At 53.7% G+C, this 22,541-nt stretch overlaps 1 protein-coding gene across 1 annotated transcript; it reads left to right on the forward strand.

Moving 5' to 3' along the window:
- The first annotated feature begins 1,702 nt into the window (after positions 1 to 1,702).
- Positions 1,703 to 21,294, forward strand: Etnk2 (ethanolamine kinase 2). Its single transcript, XM_090341367.1, has 8 exons — positions 1,703 to 1,971; positions 3,535 to 3,794; positions 6,445 to 6,567; positions 11,297 to 11,439; positions 13,853 to 13,936; positions 16,497 to 16,642; positions 18,919 to 18,992; positions 21,128 to 21,294. Exons 1-8 carry the CDS (start codon positions 1,711 to 1,713, stop codon positions 21,198 to 21,200), a joined length of 1,164 nt encoding a protein of 387 aa, XP_090197493.1. The 5' UTR covers positions 1,703 to 1,710; the 3' UTR covers positions 21,201 to 21,294.
- Positions 21,295 to 22,541: the final 1,247 nt, after the last annotated feature.

Consider the following 22,541-nt stretch of genomic DNA (forward strand, 5'->3'; position numbering starts at 1 on the left):
CAAAAGGACAACTGTGGACACAGAAGGGCCCCTTCTGTAGGCACTTCTCAGAGTGTGCTGGGGAAGAGTATGAGATCCCCGGGGCACGGCAGTGAGTGGCCTAGACCTTTCTCTTCATGGCAGAGGGCTGGCAGCCAAAGGTCCTGCTCAGGAAGTAACAGAGGGACTGATACGGCTGGGGGAGGGGAAGAACCCATCCATGGCTCTTCTTTCCCACAGCAACTCTGCCCCAGGGGGATGCCTTGTCACCCTCCCTTACAGGGTCCCACTTGCCACGGAGCAGCCTGTTTGGGCCCTCCCGATATGCCAGGCCAAGCTGGATGCTGGTAGCTTACACCTGTAATCCTAGCTACTCACAGGGCTGAGATCTGAGTAATGAGGTTTGAAGCCAACTGGGGAAGGAAAGTCCCTCTGAGAGTTTTATCTCTAATGGACTACTCAAAAAAGCTGGAAGTGGTGCTGTGACTCAAGTAGTACAGTCCTGGCCCTGAGCAAAAAGAAACTCAGGGATAATGCCCAAGCCCAGAGTTCAAACCCTAGGATGAGCAAAAAAAACAAAAAAAATTTTTTTTAAAGATATGCCAGGGGCCAGGAGTTTGGCTTCGTGGTAGAGTGCTTGCCTAGCATGCACTCTGGGTTTGATCCCTTAGTACTGAATACACTGAAAAAAAGCTGGAAATGGTGTTGTGGCTCAAGTGGCAGAGGTTGGCCTTGGGGAAAGCCATAGGTCAGTGTTCAATCCCTGAGTTCAGGACTGGCAAAAACAAAACAAAATAAAAGATATGCCAGGGATGGCTCAGGTGGTAGAATGCCAGCCTTGAGAGAAAAAGCTAAACATGAGTATGAGGCCTTGAGTTCAAGTCCCCCCCCCCCCCCCCACACACACACATGCCAAGCCTTCAACTCTTCTCCCTGGAAGGGTGGGCAGCAAACCCACACCCCCACACCTCTGCCCAATAAAACACTGGGCTCAGGGACACCTGCAGGCCTGTAACCTCAAGTCAGATGTCTAGGCCGGAAAGGAGATTTGAAAGATTTAGTAACTAAAGCTCAGTCTTCCTCAAAGTCATGGCCTAGGACGCCAACGCCAGGAGTGCTCAGAAGTGACTTGTCAGGGGACACACCATCAGCTGGATAGGGACCCTCACTAATCACCCGGCCTGGAGAGGCAGAGGGAGGGGCTCTGCAGGGCCTTTCCCAGGGCAGGGAGCTCTGGGCCCACGCTGATACATTCAGGATGCGGTGAAAGGCCCAGAAGAACTGGTCCCTGCCCCAGGCAGCCAGGAAAAGGCTCTTTGGGAGGGAAGGTTGGGATGGAGGGTGTGTGTGTGAACCCGGGGCCGCCCCGGTAGGATCCGGGGGCGTGGTCTGTGCAAGCCCCGCCCACTCTGACGCCCCGCCCCGGACGTCGCCCCGCCCCACCCCACCCCCGCGCTCCAGGTAGCCGAGAGCTCCCCAGCGCGCGGCGCTTCCCCCGCACCCGCGGCCCGGGCGGGGGTCGGGGGTGGGGGGGGCGACGTTCCCGGCGCCCGTGATGTCACGGTCGCGGCAGACCCGACGTTCCCGGGCCGCGAGCCGGCGGCACGGCGGGCGGCTCCTCGGAGCCGCGGCCGTCCCCTGGCCCCGCCCCTCCCGCGCCCCCGCCCTCGCCGGGCCCCCCCGCGGCGGCTGGCGCGGGCGCGGCGGCTCCGAGGGGGTGGGGCTCCGGGAATGGCTGTGCCCCCTTCGGCTCCTCCGCCGTGCTCGCCCTTTTACCTGCGGAGGCAGGCGCCCTGCCCGCAGTGCTCATGGGGCATGGAGGAGCGGGCGGCGGCCAGCGCCGGCGGCCGGGAGCCGCCGGGCCCCCCGAGGGCCGCCGCCGCCGTCCCGTGCTTCGGCGTGTCGGTGGACCAGGACGACATCCTGCCCGGCGCCCTGCGCCTCATCCAGGAGCTGCGGCCCCACTGGAAGCCCGAGCAAGTTCGCACCAAGGTAGCCGGGCGGGCACGGGGCCGGGATCGGGCCCTTGCCGGGGCTGCGCGGGGCACGGGGACGCCCGTCTGTCCGTCCGCCCGTCCGTCCGTCGTCCGTGCATCCTTCCGGTGCCGTCCTCCAGGCGCGCGGCCGCTGCGCAGGGCTCGCCACGCGGGTTCGTGCGCGTGGAGAGCTCCGCCCCGGCGTGGGTCCCCGCGCAGAGCCGAGCTCGCCGGTCCCCGGACCTCCCCCGCCCGCTCCCCGGGGCCCCGGCCCGCCGCGCCGAGGTCCACCACCTGCCCGCGGCCGGCCGGCGCTGCGCGCGCGGGCCCCACCCCCTGCCGCCGCGCGCGGGGGGCCCTGCCGCCCCGAAGTGCGAGCCCGGCCGCCGAGACCCGAGGAGGCAGAACTTTTAAGGGACCCTCCCCCCTCCCAGACTGCCCCCTCTCCACTCCGCGAGGGGTGGAGGGGGCGGCGAGCCCTTCCCGAGAAGCCTCCCTGGGATATGCCGGCTGCCACCCAGCCCTCACACGATCTGCGCATCCGCACAGGGCTCCAGCTCAGCCCCCTTCCTCCACACGCACACACGGGGTGCCTTCCGCCCCAGCTGGGCAGCCTCCTCCACGCACCTGTGGGCAGAGCCACCCGCCGAGGGGCCCCAGGTGACTCCCTAGCTGGCCTGCATTCTACAAAGGGCCTTCTGGGGGCTGCTGACGGAGGAAGCTGTTGAGTGGCAGGGACCAGCACCAATGGGCCTTCTGGGTGGGGAAAGACGAAGTTCTGGGGGGATTTGAAGGGAGTGTGAAGGCTGACAGGTCTCTCCCAGCCAGGGGTAGCACTTTCAGGAGGCCCAGACTGGTTAAGACAGTTCCGGCATCAAGCAGGCCCGCTGAGGGTAATTTGAACACTGACCCTAACAGGCCAAGTGCTAGTTTTTTCCCTCCCTGAGCCTGTTTCCTCAACCGAAAATCAGCCCTCCAAGGTCCTGTCTAACTCCTTCACCTTGTGTCCCATAAAATCTATGGTTTCATCCTGCTTTCCACTCTGCCCAGACAGCTGGTGTTACTAGTTTAGTTATCTTCCTGTTTCTTCTGGTGTGGAACTCACAGGCTCAAGGCCCTCTGGCCACTGAAGTCCTGGGCTGGGTGCCAGCTTCAGTCCCCTCCATGTGCCTGTGCCACTGGATAGAGCAAGAGGTACAGTGGAGAGTCCAGAGCCTGCAAGTGGTGGGAGGCAGCTCCCATCCCTTCTGTGCCACATTCTGGTCCATGGGGGTTTCTCTCAGGGTAAAGGTGAAGGAAAAAGAAAAGCAAGTTTCTACCTACCACACAGTAGTTTAGACATCCCTCCCTTGCCAAATATCATCCACAGGAAATAGGCACAGAAGTGAGTGTGCCTCAGATGAGCTCGGCTGCCATTTTCCCCCCTCAGGCTCACTTGTCTACCTCAAGGTTGGGAACAGTGCTGGCTTATGTATGGTTGTGCCCAGCATTGAAAGGAGCACATCCTGCTGAGTTCCTGGGGAGAGAGACCAGAGAGGTCCTGCTCCACCCGCCCATAGCCACCCTTTCCCCATGCTAGCGTTTCACAGATGGCATCACCAACAAGCTGGTGGCCTGCTATGTGGAGGAGGACATGCGGGACTGCGTGCTGGTCCGGGTATATGGGGAGCGGACGGAGTTGCTGGTGGACCGAGAGAATGAGGTCAGGAACTTCCAGCTGCTGCGAGCACACGGTTGTGCCCCTAAGCTCTACTGCACCTTTCAGAATGGGCTGTGCTATGAGTACATGCAAGGTGTGGCACTTGGGCCTGAGCACATCCGAGAACCCCGGCTCTTCAGGTAAGGACGGTGTGGGGTACTATATGGCTTTATTCCCCAGTTCTGGAGCTTGAAATTCTTGGTTCGTGGAGGGGAGTCATGTGATCTAAAATTGCGTGTGTGTGTGTGTGTACCTACTCTGCAGAAACAGGCCGCAGGTTTCAGTGGGATCTGCAGAAGGATGAATTGGGGGGCATGGAGGGGGGGCGAGGAGGAAAGTGAGAGTTTAGCACCTGGCTCCCTAAATGTATCAGAGATCAGTTTCTTGACCTCATGCCTCCAGCCTCCCTCCACCTCAACTTCTGACCTGGAAACATCTCTGAGCCTTGGAAATGAAATCTGAGGCAAATCCCCAGGGTGTTCAGGGTTTCCTCCCTCTCCTCTCCTTTTGCGGAGAGCTCAGGTGTGCAAGGCCCTCTCCAGGGCAAGCATGACATTACCAGCCCAGTGAACCGCCTTCCTTCTTGCTGAGCTGAGTTCCTCTGGACTCCTTAACAGGGGACACACCAGGTTCCAGCTGCTGCTGGGGTGCACATGCCCACAAGCCCTGTGGATGCTGCTGTGGGTGGGGCCTGGAAGGGGGAGGACCTACTAGTATATGTTTTCTCCTTGACTGTGCCAGGACTGGGGTGTCAGGCAGGATCCTTTCTCTCTAGTGCCATGAGCTGTGTGGAGAGCATCAGACCCTAGGAAGGCCAAGTTTACTCCTGATATTGAGGACAACAGTTCAGGGGTCTGTCCAGGGAAAGGAGACTTCTGGCTTCTGCTTAACAATGAGGCCCATCTGGGGGTAGAACAAGAGCGCCATGTATGTCCGCTGTCAAGCCAATTAGTGAACCTTTTGCACACATAGCTGGCTCTCCAGGGACTTAAAATCCCCTCTAACTCCACGCTCCTGAGTGCCATCTCAAGCTGCTAGAGCCTTGGGACATTGGGCTGTGTGTCACCATTATGTGTGTCGGGAGGCAGTGACAGGAAACTTCTCCGGCTGCATCTGAGCAACTGCAGACTATGCCTAGCTTGGAGAGGTGAGGTCAGAACAGGATGCTGGAGACCCTGCCCTTCTCACATGGCTCCTCCCAGCTCTCCTTTAGCCTTGTGCAAATAAGCTCAAATATTAGCAAGTCCTCACCACTCCCACTTCTCCCTCCGCCTCTATGAACCGCATGCCATCACTCATCTTCTTAGCAGAAACAATTGCCACTGTCAGGAAGGCTGAAGGGGGTTTTAGATTCCATAATAAGAAGTTGGCATTTGGGGGAGAGCCCCAAAATTGGGATAAATAGGAGCGAAGCCCTTCTGTGGTGATTTCCCCAGGATAGCCAGTCTTCTCTCTAGGCGAAGGTGGATGCTGTGCCAGAGTCTTCACCCTTCTGGTCCCCTGAGCCCCCCCCCCTGCCTGGAACCACCCCCCTCCCCTACTCAGGCTCTGCAGCAAGAAAGTGCTGAGTGTTGAGGTTACTTTCATTGCTATTCACACAACAGTCCTATTGATATTCAAGGAACAGCTCTGTTCTAACTGTTGAGAATCTTCCTAGGGGAAGAGAAGGCCAGGATTGGGTCTTAGGTCTGTGTCCCTGTCATCGCAGTAGGTACTCTCTTGCCCTCCATGAGTAGCCTGCCCTTTTCATCTACTTTGCTACCTGTTTCCCAACCTCTCCCCACCCTCACGGGGTTGGGGGGAGGCATAGGAGACTTCTGAAGGAGCCCCCAACTATCCTGCTCTCCAGATGGGGTATGACCTGACCCTCCTCAGGGCTGGGCAAGTATCTTTATGACAACTCTGCTCTTAACAAGGTTTCAAACAGTCAGTGTCTTTGTTGTCTTTCCCAGTGATTATTATTCGAGCAACAGGCCAGAGGCAAAGGAAGCCTCAATGTTGGAGGCCTGGTGTACAGTTGGGGGTAGGGCTGTAGAAGGGAGGGTTGGCAGAGGCCTGAGAGAGCCCAGCTGGGACCCAGGCCTCAGTGATGGGGTCTTTATCAAGTCAAGGTCCTTCCTTTCTGACCAGTCAGTCCCGAGTCCACCCCCACCCTCTCCCATATCCCAGCAGTCCTCCCTGCCTCCCACTCTTTCTCTCCCAGGACCTTGGATAAGATCCACGGGAGGACTTGAAAATAGAATGCTAGTTTGTTTTGCGTCCTTGGCACCAGGCTGCGAGCATCAACTCCCTGCAGCCCAGGAAGGGGCTGCCCCTGGCTAGCCTGACTCCCTCCCCACCTTGGCCAGGCTGATAAGAGGCTGACATTTCTTTCCTGCCTGGCATCATTACCCATGGATGTCTTGATGGTGAGGGAACTGCTGTCATTTCCCATGAGAGGATGGGACAAAGTCCACGGGAGGCAGGACACCCTACCCCACACCCAAGCGCCCCTCTGTTGTCAGGGGTTGCTGTGGGGAGAGTGGCATGCCACTGACCTGGGGCCAGCAACTTTCCGCTTGCCTTACTCCTTGCTGCAGCTGCAGCTCTGGGCTTGGGATTGGAGCTGCTAGCTAAAGGTCTTAGTACATTTTCATGCCTTCTAGGGAACCAAGGGTTCCTGAGAGACTGGTGACCCACACTTAACCCTGCGGTTAATGCCCCAGTGGACCTTCCACTTGCTTCCCACAGGATCTGAACATGGAGGGCCTTACCAGCACTGACACACTCTGTTCCCTCCCTCTGCTGTAGGTTAATCGCCTTAGAAATGGCCAAGATTCACACCATCCACGCCAATGGCAGCCTGCCCAGGCCCACCCTCTGGCACAAGATGCACAATTACTTCACGCTGGTCAAGAGCGAGATCAACCCCAGGTACAAAGATCTGGGAAGGTCCAAGGCTATCCCTCCATTTAGCTCCAGTCCCCCTTTAGAGGCACAGGTACAGGCTAGGGGCTGAGGAGTTTGTCCTGCTGCCCCTTCAGCCGCTGTCTAAGAAGTTGGGGTAATTGACTGCACCTCCAGAGTGTAAGTGGGCAGTTTTATATGCATATCTGTTATTTCTCCTTGACTCTTCCAGGGGTGGCAAGGAACTAGGGTCAGGAATAACTTCTCCCCAGTTTATTTGGAAGAAACAGGCTCCACGACAGAGTTTCACCTATTGTGGGTCCTGACAGAGCCAGTCTTCTAGTTCCCTACCCAAGGTTCGTCCTGCATGGCTGGCTGCCCTAACAGAAGGAAGGGCAGCCAGAAGAATGGCTCCACTGCCAACAAGCCCTGGGGATGTCAAGGTTCCTGCTGCTTGTCTTAGTGCTTCTTGGGCCCATGTGTCTCCAGGTTCTTCCCCGTCTCATTTAGAGTGATGCTTGCTCATCTCTTTCCAGAGACAGAGAGGTACCTTGTGCGTCTTGATGCTCCTTTCCCTAGACAAAACTGGGCTCCCCGAATTTTCCCCTCTGCTCTCTGGCCAGCAGTCTGAGGGTCCTGCTAACCTCCAGGTGCCTGACTCCCAGCACACACAGGAGCCTTGATGTGGAAACAGGCCTGGAAGAAACAGTGGGGTCCCTCCCAACGCTTCCAAAAAAATAGTTAGCAGTGAGTCTCTGATCCCCTCCTGAACTTAAATATATATATATATATATATATATACATACTTATGAAGTACTTAGTATAATATTTCAGTATGTGTGGTTAGTGTGTGTGTTGGAGTAATTGGAGTATCTATCACTTCAAACACTTACCACTTATTGTTGTTGTTGTTTGTTTGTTTGTGCCAGCACTGGGGCTTATACTCTTGTTTGTCTTTTTCTAATTGTGCTATACCTCCACTTCTGGCTTTTTACTGATTAATTGGAGGTAAGAGTCTCCTGGGCCAGGCTTTGTGGTTCACTCCTCTACTCCTGTTCAGTTCAAGGCCAACCGTGGCAGGGATGTCCGTGAGTCTCTTATCTCCAGTTAACCACCAGAAAATGGGAGTCAAAGTAGCAGAGCTCTAGTCTTGAACAAAAGAATCTCAGAGGCAGCACCCAGGCCCTGAGTTCAAGCCCTGTAACGGGAGGAGGAGGAGGATGGGGGAAAGTTTTCTTGGGAAGTAGGGTGCAGAACAGGTCTAGAAGTGATAGTCACTAATGGTCATCTGTGTGTGTGGTGCTGGCACACCTGGGTGACTGTCTGACTCCTCCACTTCATGACTATCCAAGGCTTCTTTGGCACTCTTTGTCCAGGTTGCCCCAGCCTGTCCTCTGTTTGATCATGTTTATACTTTCTCTGTCACGTTTTATCTCCAGGACAAGGTCTGCCTTGTCCCTGAGAACCAGAATGGCTGAGGGAGAACAGGATCTCAGCTGTCCTCCAGGCACCACTGCTACTTGAGAGATGGCAGAGCTGTCACCCAAAGAGAGGGTAGGATTTGCCCAAGGTCATTGCTCAGGATCTAGGGGGTAGGTTTCCTTGCATTCAGGTCCCCATGTAATGTGGGGAGAAGGGATCCCTGGGGAAGAGCTGGCTACCTTCCTTTGCTCTTGTCATACCTTGGGATCTAACTTCTTTGAACTATATTAAGGGATAATCATTGCCCACAATTGCCCCACTATCCCAAAGCAATCATTTAAACTAGATAAAGCTCTGGCCTCCCACATTACCTCCTTGCCCTGATTTTTATTTAGTCCTTTATTTCAGAAGCATTGAGTGACTGGCATTTAACACAATAGAAAAATGAACATGATCATGCCCCTGCCCTGCCCTCAAGAAGCTTGAGAGCCATCTGGATAGACACACGTGCTCATGATTGGCACACAAGGCAGGTTGTGTAATGCATGAAGTTGAAGAAGACAGAAAAGTTACTGGTGGAGGAGGTAGGGCTAAAAGGAGAAGGGACCCCTCCAGTTGGGGAGCAGGGTTTGCTTAAGATGTGAGCAGCTGAGGTTGATGGGAGCAGATCTGCAGGAGGGCCTAGAGAGTTGGGGGGCTTGGTTACCAGGTCAAGGAGACAGACTGGCAATGAGCAGGCAGGCAGAGTCATGAAAGTGTTTGAGCCAGGACTCTGGTTGGTTTAGGAAGTAATTTGCAGAGCACCACAAGGGACAGTCCTGAGGTAAAAGGTGGGGGTGGATGTGGACCTGAGGTAGGGATAGATGCTGCAGTTGCTGTCATTAAATGGCCTGGTCTCCCAGGCTTGGAGAAGAGTCCCCTGGGGTGCTGGTTGGATGCAAGTTGATTGAGAGACCTCACTGGGAGCCTGGGACTCTGCATTTAGATGCCCCAGGTGATACGGAGGCAGAAATCAAGTGAGGAATGCTGTCCAGCGCAGCGGGGAGGAGAGGTAGGGAAGGGGATGGGGTGTGGGGGAGGACTGTGGTAAGGTTATCTGGTGGCTGCTTAACCCTAAAAGCATCAGGAAGGGCGAGGGAAGGAAATGCTGGGCTGGAAGAACATGGAGGGTATCAGGAGGAGATAGCCAGGGATGGATTGGTGGGAGAACAAAGGTGAAAAGCCAAGAAGCTAGAAGGCTCAGAAAAGTCACCCAGAGGGAGGAAGTGCCAGTACCCTGCCACATGGGAGCCCAGGGGAGACTTGCCAGGCATTAGCTCCACCTGGGGCCCGAGGAGCATTCCTCTGGGGTAAGGGTGCTTCTGCATGACCCCAGTGGCCGCTGTGCGTCCACCCATGCAGCCTTGGAAGAGTCTGGTGGTGTCAGGACTGAAAGGTACCCTGGCAGAAGTCCAGGTGCTCAGGGGAGGGGCGCCAGGCAGCCAAGGAAGGCCGATGGGAGATAGGTCTGGGTCGTTCCCACAGCAGCCACTGTGGTGGCCTTGGGTGGTGGGCAAGGTGGGGTCAGGCTGGGGTCAGGGACTGGGCAGCAGGCATCTGGATGTCAAAGGTGTGTTTTTCAGGCTGGGACCTGAGCAAACCAAAGGAAGCCTCCTCCTTTCTCGGTGTCTTGGGATGGCCTAGTCCAAGAAGAATTTTTTTGTTTTGCTTTTGGTCGTTGGGCTTGAACCCGGGGGGCCTGGGCACTGTCCCTGAGCTTTTGTGCTCAAGGCTACCACCCTACCGCTTTGAGCCACAGCACCACTTCCAGTTTTCTGGTGGTTAATTGGCGATGAGAGTCTCACAGGCTTTCCTGCCTGGGCTGGCTCAGATCTCAGCCTAGAATTAGAGGAATGAGCCACCAGAATCTTAAGGTATTTCCTTAAGGAGAGCCAAGACCAGAGTACTACCTGTGTGGAGATCAAGGCTGGTGCGGATGAGGGGGTACCAAGCATCCTGACTCAGAGAAGGGCCTCGGCAGATTCAGAGGGGACACAGGGTGGCTGTGAGGAGACATGGCATGTTTGGGATACCGGACAGGTCAAGAACCACCCTGTTCACATGAGGAAATGCAGAGTCCAGCTTTGCCTGCATGGAGGCTGAAACAGAACCTCCCTTTTCAGAGCCTCGGAATCCCCATGAGCTTGAGCTGGGGTACCTATGATAAGCACCTTGATCTCAAAGCCTAGGAGGGAGCCTGTCAGCTCTTCCTTTTCCACAGGGGACAGAGGACTTCTTAGTCACCGAATACCCTTCCTGTGTTCTGGGGTGTAGGGGTCAGGGGAAAAGAGAGGATCTGTCTTATTCTTCTCTTCTTTATGCCTTTGCTGCACTGGACAGAGAAACAAACCAGAGACACTGGGGTGGAGCTAAAGCCCTGGCTCTCCCCATGGGTGGTCCTGGAATTTAAAGGATTGCGTTATTTGGCTTCTCAGTGTACACAGACTTGTGTGCATCCATGTGGCCAAAGTTCAGAGCACTTGAGTACATGATGTTCTTGCCCAACTTTAGCATGGCCTCTGGTAACTTTATTGATTAGCCTATTTGCTCGTCACTTTTGGGAGAGAGGGCTGATGTTTGGCAGGGGCCTGAGACCAGGAACTATGTGTCATCGAGGTGGATGGGACATGTTGGAGTGGCAGAGCATGCGCAGTGGACTGGGTCTTCTGCATTCCTTGCCATCCCAGGCTGGAGCTAGGCAGCACTGGTTTACTGCCTTACCGGGCCTGAGTGGTCTGAGAATAAGAGCTTAGGTTGGTCTCCAGGGGCCCTCAGCCTGTGACATTGTCATCAGCTGCTGGATGTGAGAGGCCACACCAGTGAACACTTACCCTGCCCTGGAGGAGCCAAGACCCATTCTAGAGACCCACCACCTCCTGCAGAGTTTTCCCAGCATCCCAGATCCAGGTCTGCTTTGTCTTACTCCCCTTTGGTCCCCTGGCCCTTGGTCCTTCTTACTCTGGAACCATGGAATCTGGATATTCCTTCTCACGTCCCTGTCCTTCCCTGGTCCTGCCTTCCTCAGCTTCCTGTCCATTTCACAGAGTGGCAGGAATGTCAGCTGGCTGATTCTCTGCCAGTTCCTTCTATGGCCAGGTCTTAATCTGCTTCTCAGCAGAACAGGGAACCAGGGGCCTTCTTACACAGGACACAGTAAGAAGCTCATGGGCTCCCTTGTCTAGAGTTCTGCGACAGTGAGAGGAGTGATGGGACTGGGGCCCAGGGGCTCTTGTACCCCGTACTGCCCGTCTCCATCAGCCCTCTCCCCACCAGCTACTTTTTTGCCACTATCTAGCCTTTCTACAGATGTTCCTAAAGTGGAGGTATTGGACCAGGAGCTGGCCTGGCTAAAGGAGCACCTGTCCCAGCTGGAGTCCCCTGTGGTGTTCTGTCACAATGACCTGCTCTGCAAGAATATTATCTACGATAGCACCAAAGGTAGGAGCGGTCCCTGAGCCCCAGCCTGGAAACCCTGCAGCACGGGCTGGACAGTCAGCTGGCTTCAGGAGCCTGTTCCTAAGGCTGGCACTTGGACAAGCAGAGGGAGATTTTGATACTAAATTAATTTGTAAAAGAAAAGGGGAGGGCCGGGAGTTTGGCCTAGTGGTAGAGTGCTTGCCTAGCATGCACAAAGACCCAGGCTCGATTCCTTGGTACCACATACATAGAAAAAGCCAGAAGTGGTGCGGTGGCTCAGGGTAGAACACTAGCCTTGAGGAAAGTCCAAGGATGGTGCTCAGGCCCTGAGCTCAAGCCCAGGACTGGCAAAAAAAAAAAAAAAGAGGGGGGGGGAAGAAGCAAGATGGTGCTGAAACAATAGAGACCCAGCCTAGTTTTCTGCCACAAAAGAAAAGGCGAAAAGAAAAGAATATAGGCCGGGAGTTTGGCCTAGTGGTTAAAGTGCTTGCCTAGCATGCATGAAGACCCGGGTTTGGTACCACATATAGAAAAAATCCGGAAGTGGTGCTGAGGCTCAAGTGGTAGAGCTCTAGCCTTGAGAAAGTCCAAGGACAGTGCTCAGGCCCTGAGCTCCAGCCCAGGACTGGCAAAAAAAAAGAATATAGTTCACTGTTGCATGGGGCTGGAGGCATGGCTCTGTTGGTAGAGCGCTAGCCAGTGAGTGAAAGTTAGTGTCATATATTGAGTTGAGTGCCAGTCTTGGGGAAAAAAAGAAAAGTAGGCAGGTGTGGTGGTTCACGCCTATAATCCTATCTACTCAGGAGGCTGAGATCTGAGGATTACAATTCAAAGCCAGCCCGGGCACTGAAGTTCCTGAGACCCTTATCTCCAATAAACCACCAGAAAACTGGAAGTGGTGCTGTGACTCAGGAGTAGGGCAGTAGCCTTGAGCTGAAGAGCTCAGGGTCAGTACCCAGGCCCAGAGTTCAAGTCCCACAACCAAAAAAAAAAGAGAGACTGTAATCCTAGTTACTCAGGATGCTGAGATCTGAGGGTCAAAGTCCAAAGCCAGCCTGAGCACAAAGACACTAAAAAATGGCAGACTCTTATCCCTAATTAATCACCAGAAAATGAGAAGTGGGGCTGTGGCTTGGGCAGGGCACTAGCCTTGAGCTAAGGAACTGCACCCAGGCCTAGAGTTCAAGCCCCGTGACCCACACAAAAAAAAAGTCTATTGTGTGAAGGAACTCATTGTAATTCCTACTTATTAGAGATCTCCTGCCATTACTTTTGATGACACTTTCTGAGGACACTGTGGCTGTCCGATGCCTTCTGAGAGAACGAGACTCTTGATGTACCTGAGAATGTAGCCCCTGGGGAGTATAGATGTCCCCAGTATGCAGGACACAGGAGATTTGGTCAGGACTCCTTTTGTATACTAGGCTCCAAGAATATTCAAGTCTCATATGAAGCAGCATGGGGCTGCATGTGTGGCTCGATGTTAAAGCCCTTGCCTGCTGTGTAAGACCAGCACTACAAAAGTCAAGTTAAAATAAATAGAGGGCTGGGAAGGTCACTCAGTTATAGAGCATTTGCCTAGCATGCATGAAGCCCTGGGTTCCATTCCTCAGTACCACATAAACAGAAAAAGCCAGAAGTAGTGCTGCGGCTCAAGTGGTAGAATGGTAACCTTAAGCAAAAGAAGTTCAGGGACAGTACGCAGGCCCTGAGTTCAAGCCACAGAATTGGCAATAAATAAATAGACAGACAGAATAAGCCAGGTGTCAGTGGCTCATATCTATAATCCTAGCTACTCAGGAGGCTGAGATCTGAGGATCACAGTTCAAAGCCAGCCCAGACATGAGTCCATGAAACTCTCATCTCTGGTTAACCACCAGAAAAAAAAAAATGCCGGAGCCAGGCATGGTGGCTCACGCCTGTAATCCTAGCTCAAGAGGCTGAGATCTGAGGATCAGGGTTCAAAGCCAGCCTGAGCACAAAAGAACCTGACTTTTATTTCCAATTAACCTCTAGAAAATGGGAAGTGGGGCTTGGTTTAAGGGTAGGGTGGTAGCTTTGAACTGAAGAGTTCAGGGACAGGGCCCAGGCCTGGGGTAGGGTGGTAGCCTTGAGCTGAAGAGCTCAGGGACAACGCCCAGGCTGAGTTCAAACCCCACTACTCACAAAAAAAAAAAAAAAAAAAAGCCAGAGGTTAGCTGTAGCTCAAATGGTAGAGTAAAAAAGCTCAGGGACAGCCTAGGCCCTGAATTCAAGCCCTAGAACTATCACTAACTAAATGATGAATGAAATGGATGGCAAAGTATTTGCATATGACTCTGTGCACATGTTCCTGTACACCTTAAGTCCTGCTACTTATAATACCTAACGGAGTGTATGCTGGACGGAGACCCTGTTTCCAGACTCAGGACCAACTCTCTGCTTTGCCTCCTAGGTCATGTGAGGTTCATTGACTATGAATATGCCGGCTACAACTACCAGGCCTTTGACATTGGCAACCATTTCAATGAGTTTGCAGGTGAGAGGGGCACCCTCATCATGGGGCCAGGTCCCCAGAGAGGGCCACTGGTGATTCTAGACTGACACCCTGACCTACAAAATATCACCATTCAAGTGGGACCGTCACGGCCTACCTTTAAGGAGTTGTTGGTCTCATGGTGGGAGGCTGGACCTCCCTCCTCCACCCCCAGAGAGCTGACTTGTGCTAGCCTGCATGGCAGTTTGGTACAAATATATGAACACTTGTCCCTGTAGAGTCCCAGGAAGCATCGCTTGAGCTGGCATGTGAGGTAGCAAACAGGCCCTTCTGTGGGCAGACACAGCTATGCCGGCTTGTCCAGCATGCACAGGACTTCAGCTTACACACCTAACGCGTGGAGGGCTCTGCGTGCGGACAAGGGCACAGTGGCCTAAGTTGCTGCTTGTCTGATGCCCTGAAGACAACAATCTAAGGGGAACTTGTTGTAATTTATGCTGTGCGATTCGACCTCCCTAATTCAAATCCAGGTGTTTCTGCTTCCTAGCTGTGTGACCCTTGAGCAGAGGCTGACCCCTTTGAAGCTCCTGTAAAGTGGAGATGATAACAGGACCTATTCTCAGGCTTGAGATGAAGCACACACGTATGGTTTGTGCTAAGAAGCCAAATGATGAGTGGCTTTACCGCAGCAAGTGAGAAGGCCAAGCAGGAGCAGAAAGAGGCTGGATGTGAGGCCGTATTCCGTAAAAGCTAGACGATAAGCCTAGCTGCTCTGGAGGCTGAGATCTGAGGATTGTGGTTCGAAACCAGCCTGAGCAGGAAGGTCCATGAGACCCTTCTCTTCAAATAACCAAAAAGTGTGACATGGAGCTGTGGCTCAAGTGGTACAGTGCTAGCCTTGAGCGCAAAAGCTCAAAGACAGGGCCTGGGCTCTGAGTTCAAGCCCTAGTACCAGCACACAGAGCACACACACACACACACACACACTCACACACACACACACGCACACGCATCATAGTACCATCTATGAAAATGAAGGAGAGCAGTTTTTCCAGCTTGAGGGCTTGTTAGAAACAGATAGAAGGAGGAGGCAGTTTATAGACTGAGCATAGTCTGAAGGGGTGTTCTGAGGCTGGTGATATGGGTTACCAGCTCCTGAGACTTAAGGATGAGTGAGGTGTGCCCAAGGCAGATAAGTAGCCCCCTGCCACAGCCTCAGCCACTCCCAGTCCAGCCAAGGCCAATCACATCGCTCCTTTAACCCCAGGTGACCAGGCCTGTTAAACATGCTTGTGTTTGAGGATACAACTCTCCAGGGCAGGTACCAGCTGCACCCAGAAATGGAGGGAGAATGGGGCCTCAGCTGAGCCAAGCAGCTGAGCTTTGAGGTGTGGCACATAGAGGCTGGCACTGGCAGGGCACTGGGCCTGGGAATGCTCGGCTAGCAGGCCCTCTGACCTTTCCAGAGGGATAATTCCTAAGTATTTTAAGCCCTTAACCACTGCACAGAGCAAAGTCCGACTAGCATTTTACCAAAGGGGCAAGCAGATTGCATCCTGCTTCCAGGTTGGGAATGGAAGAGGGAGAACAGAACATAGGGCAGGAGGAGGCTGGAGATGAGGCACTAGGTTCATGAGTCCGGGGGGCCAAGAGGGAAGGAGGTTCTGGGTACTGGGAGATGAGTCCAATGCTGATCATACCTCTAACTGGCTGTGTGACCCCTGGCAGATTTCTTTCCTCTGATCCTTTTTATCTGCACAGGAAAATCTTCACCCCACCCATACACCTAGGGTTTTGGAGGCCAGGGTGTGTTTGGAGATATGCAAGGTGCTTGGAGAAAACAAGGAGAAAGGAGGAGAGACTCCAGAGAACATGGCTCAGTTCTGATCCTCTCTCAAATAAACCCCTTTCCTACACACAGCATTGGGCCGGTCCTCAGGGGCTGAGCCTGTGTGTCAGAATCATCCAGAGAACTGGGCAGGAGCAGGGGTACTGTCTGGGTCATTACCAACGGGAGAAGCAGTGTGTGGCCCTTGTCTGATGGAGGAAATAATCTAAGCCTGTGAGAAGTGGGGGCTTGTCCCAGCTTAAGTGGGACTCTGTGAGGCATGAGACTAGAAGCGCTCATTTGCTGCTGTAGCCCAGTGCCATCTGTGTGCCATTGCGTTTATGTTGTGTTGTCCTTATTGGTATCTGTGCTGGAATTCAGTGTCTTCTGTTCTCACTTGGCATGTTTGCCTAAAGCGGGTGCTCTGCCACTTGAGATGTACACCCACTCCTGCTTTTTGCCAGTTAATTGGCAATGGAGCCTCAGACCTTTTCTGCCTAGTTTCAAACTGTGATCCTCCAGATCTCAGCCTCCTGAGTAGCTAGGATTACAGGTGTGAGCCACCGGTGCCCAGATGCATAATTGTTTTGAACAGGTAACACCATCAGGGCTCCTGCTGCTGCCCCACTGGTACGGGGAACCCGTATTAGGGGAGTGTGGGGGTGTGCTGGTGGTCTCAAGGTTCCTCTTCAGCCAAGCCCTTGTAGGTCAAAGGAGATGGGAGAGACCCCGCAGGGCTCACTCCAGCAGCTTGCGGGCCATCTTCCCTGACAGGGGTGAGCGAGGTGGATTACGGCCAGTACCCCTCTCGGGAGACACAGCTGCAGTGGCTGAGCTACTATCTACAGGCACAAAAGGGGATGGCGGTGACACCCAGAGAGGTGGAGAGGCTCTACGTGCAAGTCAACAAGTTTGCCCTGGTGAGTGCCCGTGTCTGTGAGGCAGGGGAAGGGGACCCTATCCTGGAAAGAGCCATCTTTGATGCCCCCATAATATCATCCGTACTCTTCCTCAGCCCCTGCCCTGTGAAGTCTAGGTTCTCTCCTTTCTAGAGAAATACTTCTAAGAAAGAGCTCTACTTTCTATTTTAGCAAACTCTATTGTTTGCCTGACTAGTTCTTCCTACTAGCTCACCTCAGCCTTTCATATTGAAGTGAAGCCCATCCTTATGTCTTCTTTAAGTCTTCAGAAGAGGTGGAGCATGTCAGGCTCTAATCCTCCTATGACCACCTCTGCAGGACCGGGGCCCCTCTCAGCCCTCCACAGCACCTTTGTGCTCCTCCACACCCCTTCCCTTTGTGCTGTGTGTGCTCAGTTCTGAGGGCCATGGCTCAGATTGGGTCTCTGGTGTGTTCCCGTGGACTCTGAACTATGCTTATAACCTCACCAATGTATAAGCAAGAAGACAAGATTGTTGGGCGCTAGTGGCTCACGCCTGTAACTCTAAATACTCATGGATATACTCGAGAGGCTGAGATCTAAGAATGGCAGTTCTGGGTAGGAAAGTCCTGGCAGTAGAGATGTGGCTCAGATGGCACAATGCTAGCCTTGAGCAAAAGAACTCAAGGACAGTGTCCAAGTCCTGAGTTCAAGCCCTGGGACCAGCACCAAAAAAAACCCCACAAAAACACTGTATAAGGCTTTTCCTTCTTTGTTTTACCTTAAAGACAAACCTTCCTCTTGGTAAGTTTTCAGCAAAAATGCTTTTGCCCATGCTTTTGAGAAAAGCCGAAAGTAACAGGTCAGTCTTTTGTAGACAATCCTTGTTTGCTGGGAATTTGCCTGGGCAGGAGAGCCGCCAGTGTGGGGCCTGGCCTGCAGAGTGATGGAGTTTCTAGTGGTTCAGGGCTGAGAACCTCTGCTTTGCCTTTTTTTTCTGGTCCTGGGGCTTGAACTCAGGGCCTGAACACTGACCTTAAGCTCCTTTTGCTCAAAGCTGGTGCTCTGTGCTGTCACTTGAGTTACAGCTCTGCTTCTGGCTTTTTTTCTGCAATTAATTAGTGATAAGAGACTCATTCACTTTTGTTTTCTTTTTCTTTTTTCTTTTTTGCCAGTCCTGGGCTTGAGATCAGAGCCTGAGCACTCTCCTTAGTCTTTCTCAAGGCTAGAGCTTTACCACTTGAGCCACAGCACCACTTACGGCTTTTTCTATGTATGTGGTACCGAGGAATTGAACCTGGGTCTTTGTGCATGCTAGGCAAGCACTCTACCACTAGGCCAAACGCCCAGCCTCATACACTTTCTTGCTTGAGCTTGCTTTGAACTGGCATCTTCAGATCTCAGCTTCCTGAGTTCAAGCTAGGATTGCAGGTGTAGTACTGGCCAGCTTTGCCTTCTTGAACCAGGGGCAGACTCTGGCTTCAGGGAAAGCAGAATAAATGTTCCCAAGCTAGGCGCAGTTGCTCACACCTGTAATCCTAGCTACTCAGGAGGCTGAAATCTGAGAATTGCGGTTCAAAGCTAACCTGGGCAGACTGAGAAATTCTTATCTCCAATTAACCACTAGAAAACTGGAAGTGGAGCTGTGGCTCAAGGGGTAGGGGGGTAGCCTTAAGCTGAAGAGCTCAGGGACAACACTCAGGCCAGAGTCCAAGCCCTAGGATGGACTAAAAAAAAAGAAAGAAAGAGTAAATGTCCCCAACTTGAGACTTTTTGTTTCTATGCCTGGGTTCTCTTCCTCTGGATTTTTCTTCCAACCTGAGTATGGGTGAGGAGGGGGAGGAAACAGGGTCAGTTTAAGGGAGTTTCCAGGCCACTGCAGACTCACTGCTAAAGTCTCTTGCCCCTAGTGAGAGCCCCAGCCCCTCCACTGTCACCCCCTCCACCTACCCTGGGCTCCAGGTACCCTTCGCGGCCTGGATCCTTGGCTTTGGGGTGTCCCTAGGGAGATGCCCTGTCTGGGAGCGGCCTGATGGAGTGTACATCCTGCCAGACAAGCTCAGGACCACCAAGTGCCTAATGATGGCAGATGCTAGCACCTGGCTAGCTCTGCCCCTCATCTTTCTGGTCAGGCCGGGGGAGCCCCAGGTGCTGTCCAGTGTCTGGCCTGGGTAACCTCCCCAGCCTGTGCTGGACCCTCCCCCTACCTCTGCCAGTATCCCATAGCCCTGCGTTCCAGGGTGCTGCAGGGGTCCAGTCTGCAAGGCCACCACAGGTGCAGGCCTCCCCAGATGGACCCTCTGTGGTCTGTTTGCAGGCATCTCACTTCTTCTGGGCTCTCTGGGCGCTCATCCAGAACCAGTACTCCACCATCAACTTCGATTTCCTCAGGTGAGTCGAGGGGTATACGGGATGAGGGGGCTGTGGCAATAGGGAATCCTCAGACACCGAGGGAGGCCAAGGGAGCCAATTCCTTGGCTCTGCTCACCTGTCCCCACCCCAGACTGGCCGCAGCTCCAGGGCATGCTGGGAAAGCAGCACTGGGAACAGTTGGAAGTTCTGTGCCCTGCCTCCATGCCTAACAGGAGATCTCACGTTCCTGCTATACCTAACTCCCAGAGCCGTAGCTACATCTGGGGCCCCCACCCCTAGCTAGAGCATGCGTGGAATGGAATGATTGAGAACTCATCTGAGAGATGCCAGGTGTGGTTTCAGAGACTTACTGAGGACACTTGGGTGGTTTTGCCAGTCTATGACTTGTGGCTTCTCGCTGCAGCATGGAGGGTCCAGGAACAGTACCGGGAGGAGGGAGTATGCTGGGTAAGGTACTGATGTCCCTATGGGCTGCGAGTCAATTCTTCCTCCCTGTCCAGCCCACCCACTCACCGCTGGAAGGGAACCGTGCCCCAGTGTCCAGTGTTTATTAACTAGAGCCCTGTCCCAGTCAGCACGTCTGCTATAAAAACGAACACTGTATATAACACAGCCAGGAGTGTGGCCTAGCGGTAGAGCTTGCCTAGCATGCACGAAGCCCTGGGTTCAGTTCCTCTGTACCATATACACAGAAAAAAGCCAGAAATGGTACTGTGGCTCAAGTGGTAGAGGACTAGCCATGAGAAAGCCCAAGGACAGTGCCCAGGCCCTGAGCTCAAGTCCCAAGACTGGCAAACAAACAAAACAAAACCGCATAGGAGCCCTGTATACAGAACAATATGGGAATTGGTGGCTTGGCTTGGACACTTCAAAATAGAATTTTTGTATACTCCATCAATCTTGCTTCTGGAAATAAAGCCAGAAGAATTGAAAGCCAATTCTCAAAGGAACATTTGATGACCATTGCTCCCAATAGCCAAGAGGAAGCAGCCAAGTGCCTGTCAGCTGACACGTGGCATGGAATAAGGCAGTACTCAGGCTTTGTAGGTTTGCTGGAGTTCTACCACTTGAACTTTGCTTCCACTTTAGCTTTTTTCTAATTAATTAAAGTCTTATAGGATTTGTTTGCCAAAATTGGCTTCAAACCTCTATCCTCAACTCCAGCCTCCTGAGTAGCTGGGATTACAGACATGAGTCACCAGCTCCCAGCTGTAGGGGTGTATTGTTTTTTGTTTTTTGTGGGGCTTGGGGCTTGAACTCAGCTTGGGTGCTGTCCCTAAGCTCTTTAGTTAGCTCAAAGCTACTGCCCTACCTTTGAGCCAAGCCCCACTTCCCATTTTCTTTTTTTTTTTTTTTTTTTGCCAGTCCTGGGCTTGAGCTCAGGGCCTGGGCACTGTCCTTGGACTTTCTCAAGGCCAAAGCTCTACCACTTGAGCCTCAGCACCACTTCCGGCTTTTTTCTATGTATGTGGTACCAAGGAATTGAACCTGGGTTTTCATGCATGCTAGGCAAGCACTCTACCACTAAGCCAAACTCCCGCTCCCTCCCTACTTCCCATTTTCTAGAAGTTAATTGGAGATAAGAGTCTCAGGTCCTTTTGTGCATGGGCTGGCTTCGAACCTTGATCCTCAGATCTCAGCCTACTAAGTAGCTAGGATGACAGGCGTGAGCCACCGTGCCTGGCTACTCTCGGGGTGCTTTTTAGTGGGTATAGAGCTTGGTTTGCAAGGTGAAGACATTCTGGAGATTCATTATCTATTAATATGAACATCAACACTACAGAACTGTGGAATCAAAACTGGAGAAACAGATGTCTGCTCCAGTCTGACCCAAGAAAAAGAAGTTATACTTGAAATAAAAACAAAAGCCAGGGGACTGATGTGATGGTACATGCGTATAATTCTAGCTACATGGGAGATAGAGATGAGAGGATATCAGTTTGAAGCTGGTGCAAAGCAAAACACAATACCCTACACCCAAAAATAAAGGGAAAAAAAGGCTGACAGGTGGGGTGGTTCAATGCATAAAGCTCCTGCCTAGCAAGCAAGAAGCCCCGAGTTCACACTCCAGACAGACCAACAGTGTGGACTAGAGTTACAGATTTTAGAACTGGTGAGGACGTGCGTCCCCATCCTTCTCTCACCTCTGGCAGGTACGCTGTGATCCGATTCAACCAGTACTTCAAGGTGAAGCCTCACGTGTCGGCCTTGGAGATGCCGAAGTGACCGGCAGCCTCCCTCTTCCCCTGCCCACTGCCTGGCCAAGACCTGCTCTCCACGGCTCACATCTGCCGTGTGGGGTCTACACCCTTGGACAGGTGGGGCCAGGTGGGTGTCCCTAGAGAGAACCCCAGTGGATGCCACTAGACCTTGCCCTGCCGTTTGGGGGAGGCTGCCAGGGTCCCCCAGGCGTGGCCAGGCTGAGGGGGCAGTGCCTGCCCACAGCCGGCTTGGACATCAGCCCCACCTGGGAAGCACAGCATTCCCAGGTCCCCCTGGAACCTGGGCTGCCTTAGATGTGTCTCAGGCCCCTCCTGGCAGGGGAGCTGGGAGGGGGCCTTTCTACCTCCAGTGCCCCAGTCTCCAGCTCATCTCCCTGCATGCCTCTGGGGGACTGGCTGAGCCCCAAACTGGCAGGAAGCCAACCCATGGCTGGATGGGCCTGCCTTGGGGAGGAGGAAGGGGTCCCTGCCGTCTCACCTGAGGCCTCACCCCTTCCTAAGCTTCAGCACTCTGTGGCCTGCTTGGCGGCGGGGGGAGTTGGAGCCTGGAGCCCTCTGAGCCTGGCTCTGTTCCAAGCTGTGGCTTGGCCCAAGGGTGGGGTGACAGGAACCAGGCCCAGCAGCCCCTTGCTCCATTTCCTGCCCTGCCCTCTTCCTAGGACCCGTGCCCCCATCTCCACGTTCCCCATCTGCCCACTTGGGGAGGACCAGTGGGAGTATAGGGCATGGGATGAGGGGAGGGGGCAGGGACCCCAGCACACAGGAGCCTGCGCAGGACCGGATATGAAGCTGTGTGCCTCCACCTCCTTTCTGTCCTCACGGCCCTGCAGGGCCTCCTGGCTCTGCCTCATAAAGTGATCCACTTGTAAATTATCATGGTTTTCTGTATTAAATGCTCATTTCTGGACTGTTCTGACTGAGGGATGGCTTGAGGGTTAATGGGGGGACGGGGCCGCGGGAGAGGGGATGGGGCTTGCTCCTCTGCGACTGCTTGGGCTTTTTTGCCTTTGACCGTCTTGTTTTAACTCAGCTGACCCCAGGGTAAAATGCTGCTTAGCAGGCGTCTGACTGCAGATGGTCATTTTGGGGCAGCCAAGTGAAGAACCAGCGAACCCCTGAATAGCAGCGCTCAGACCTCCCTCTGACCCTTGCTGGCTCCAGCAGCAGGCTAGAGTGTTTTCTGGTGCTGGTCTGTCACTCACAAGACCAGACTAGCAGAGGAGTATGTCCCCATGTCCTTAGGGCAGCAGTGGTCACAGCCACCACCACCTGTCAGGTCCATTGGTTGGTTGGTTTTTGCTTGCAAATGTACCCTGGTGCCATGGCAACCACTGGGGCATGTGCT

Source organism: Megascapheus bottae, chromosome 10 (assembly GCF_031878675.1).
Source record: "Megascapheus bottae isolate mThoBot1 chromosome 10, mThoBot2.hap1, whole genome shotgun sequence".
NCBI classification, from domain to species: domain Eukaryota; kingdom Metazoa; phylum Chordata; class Mammalia; order Rodentia; family Geomyidae; genus Megascapheus; species Megascapheus bottae.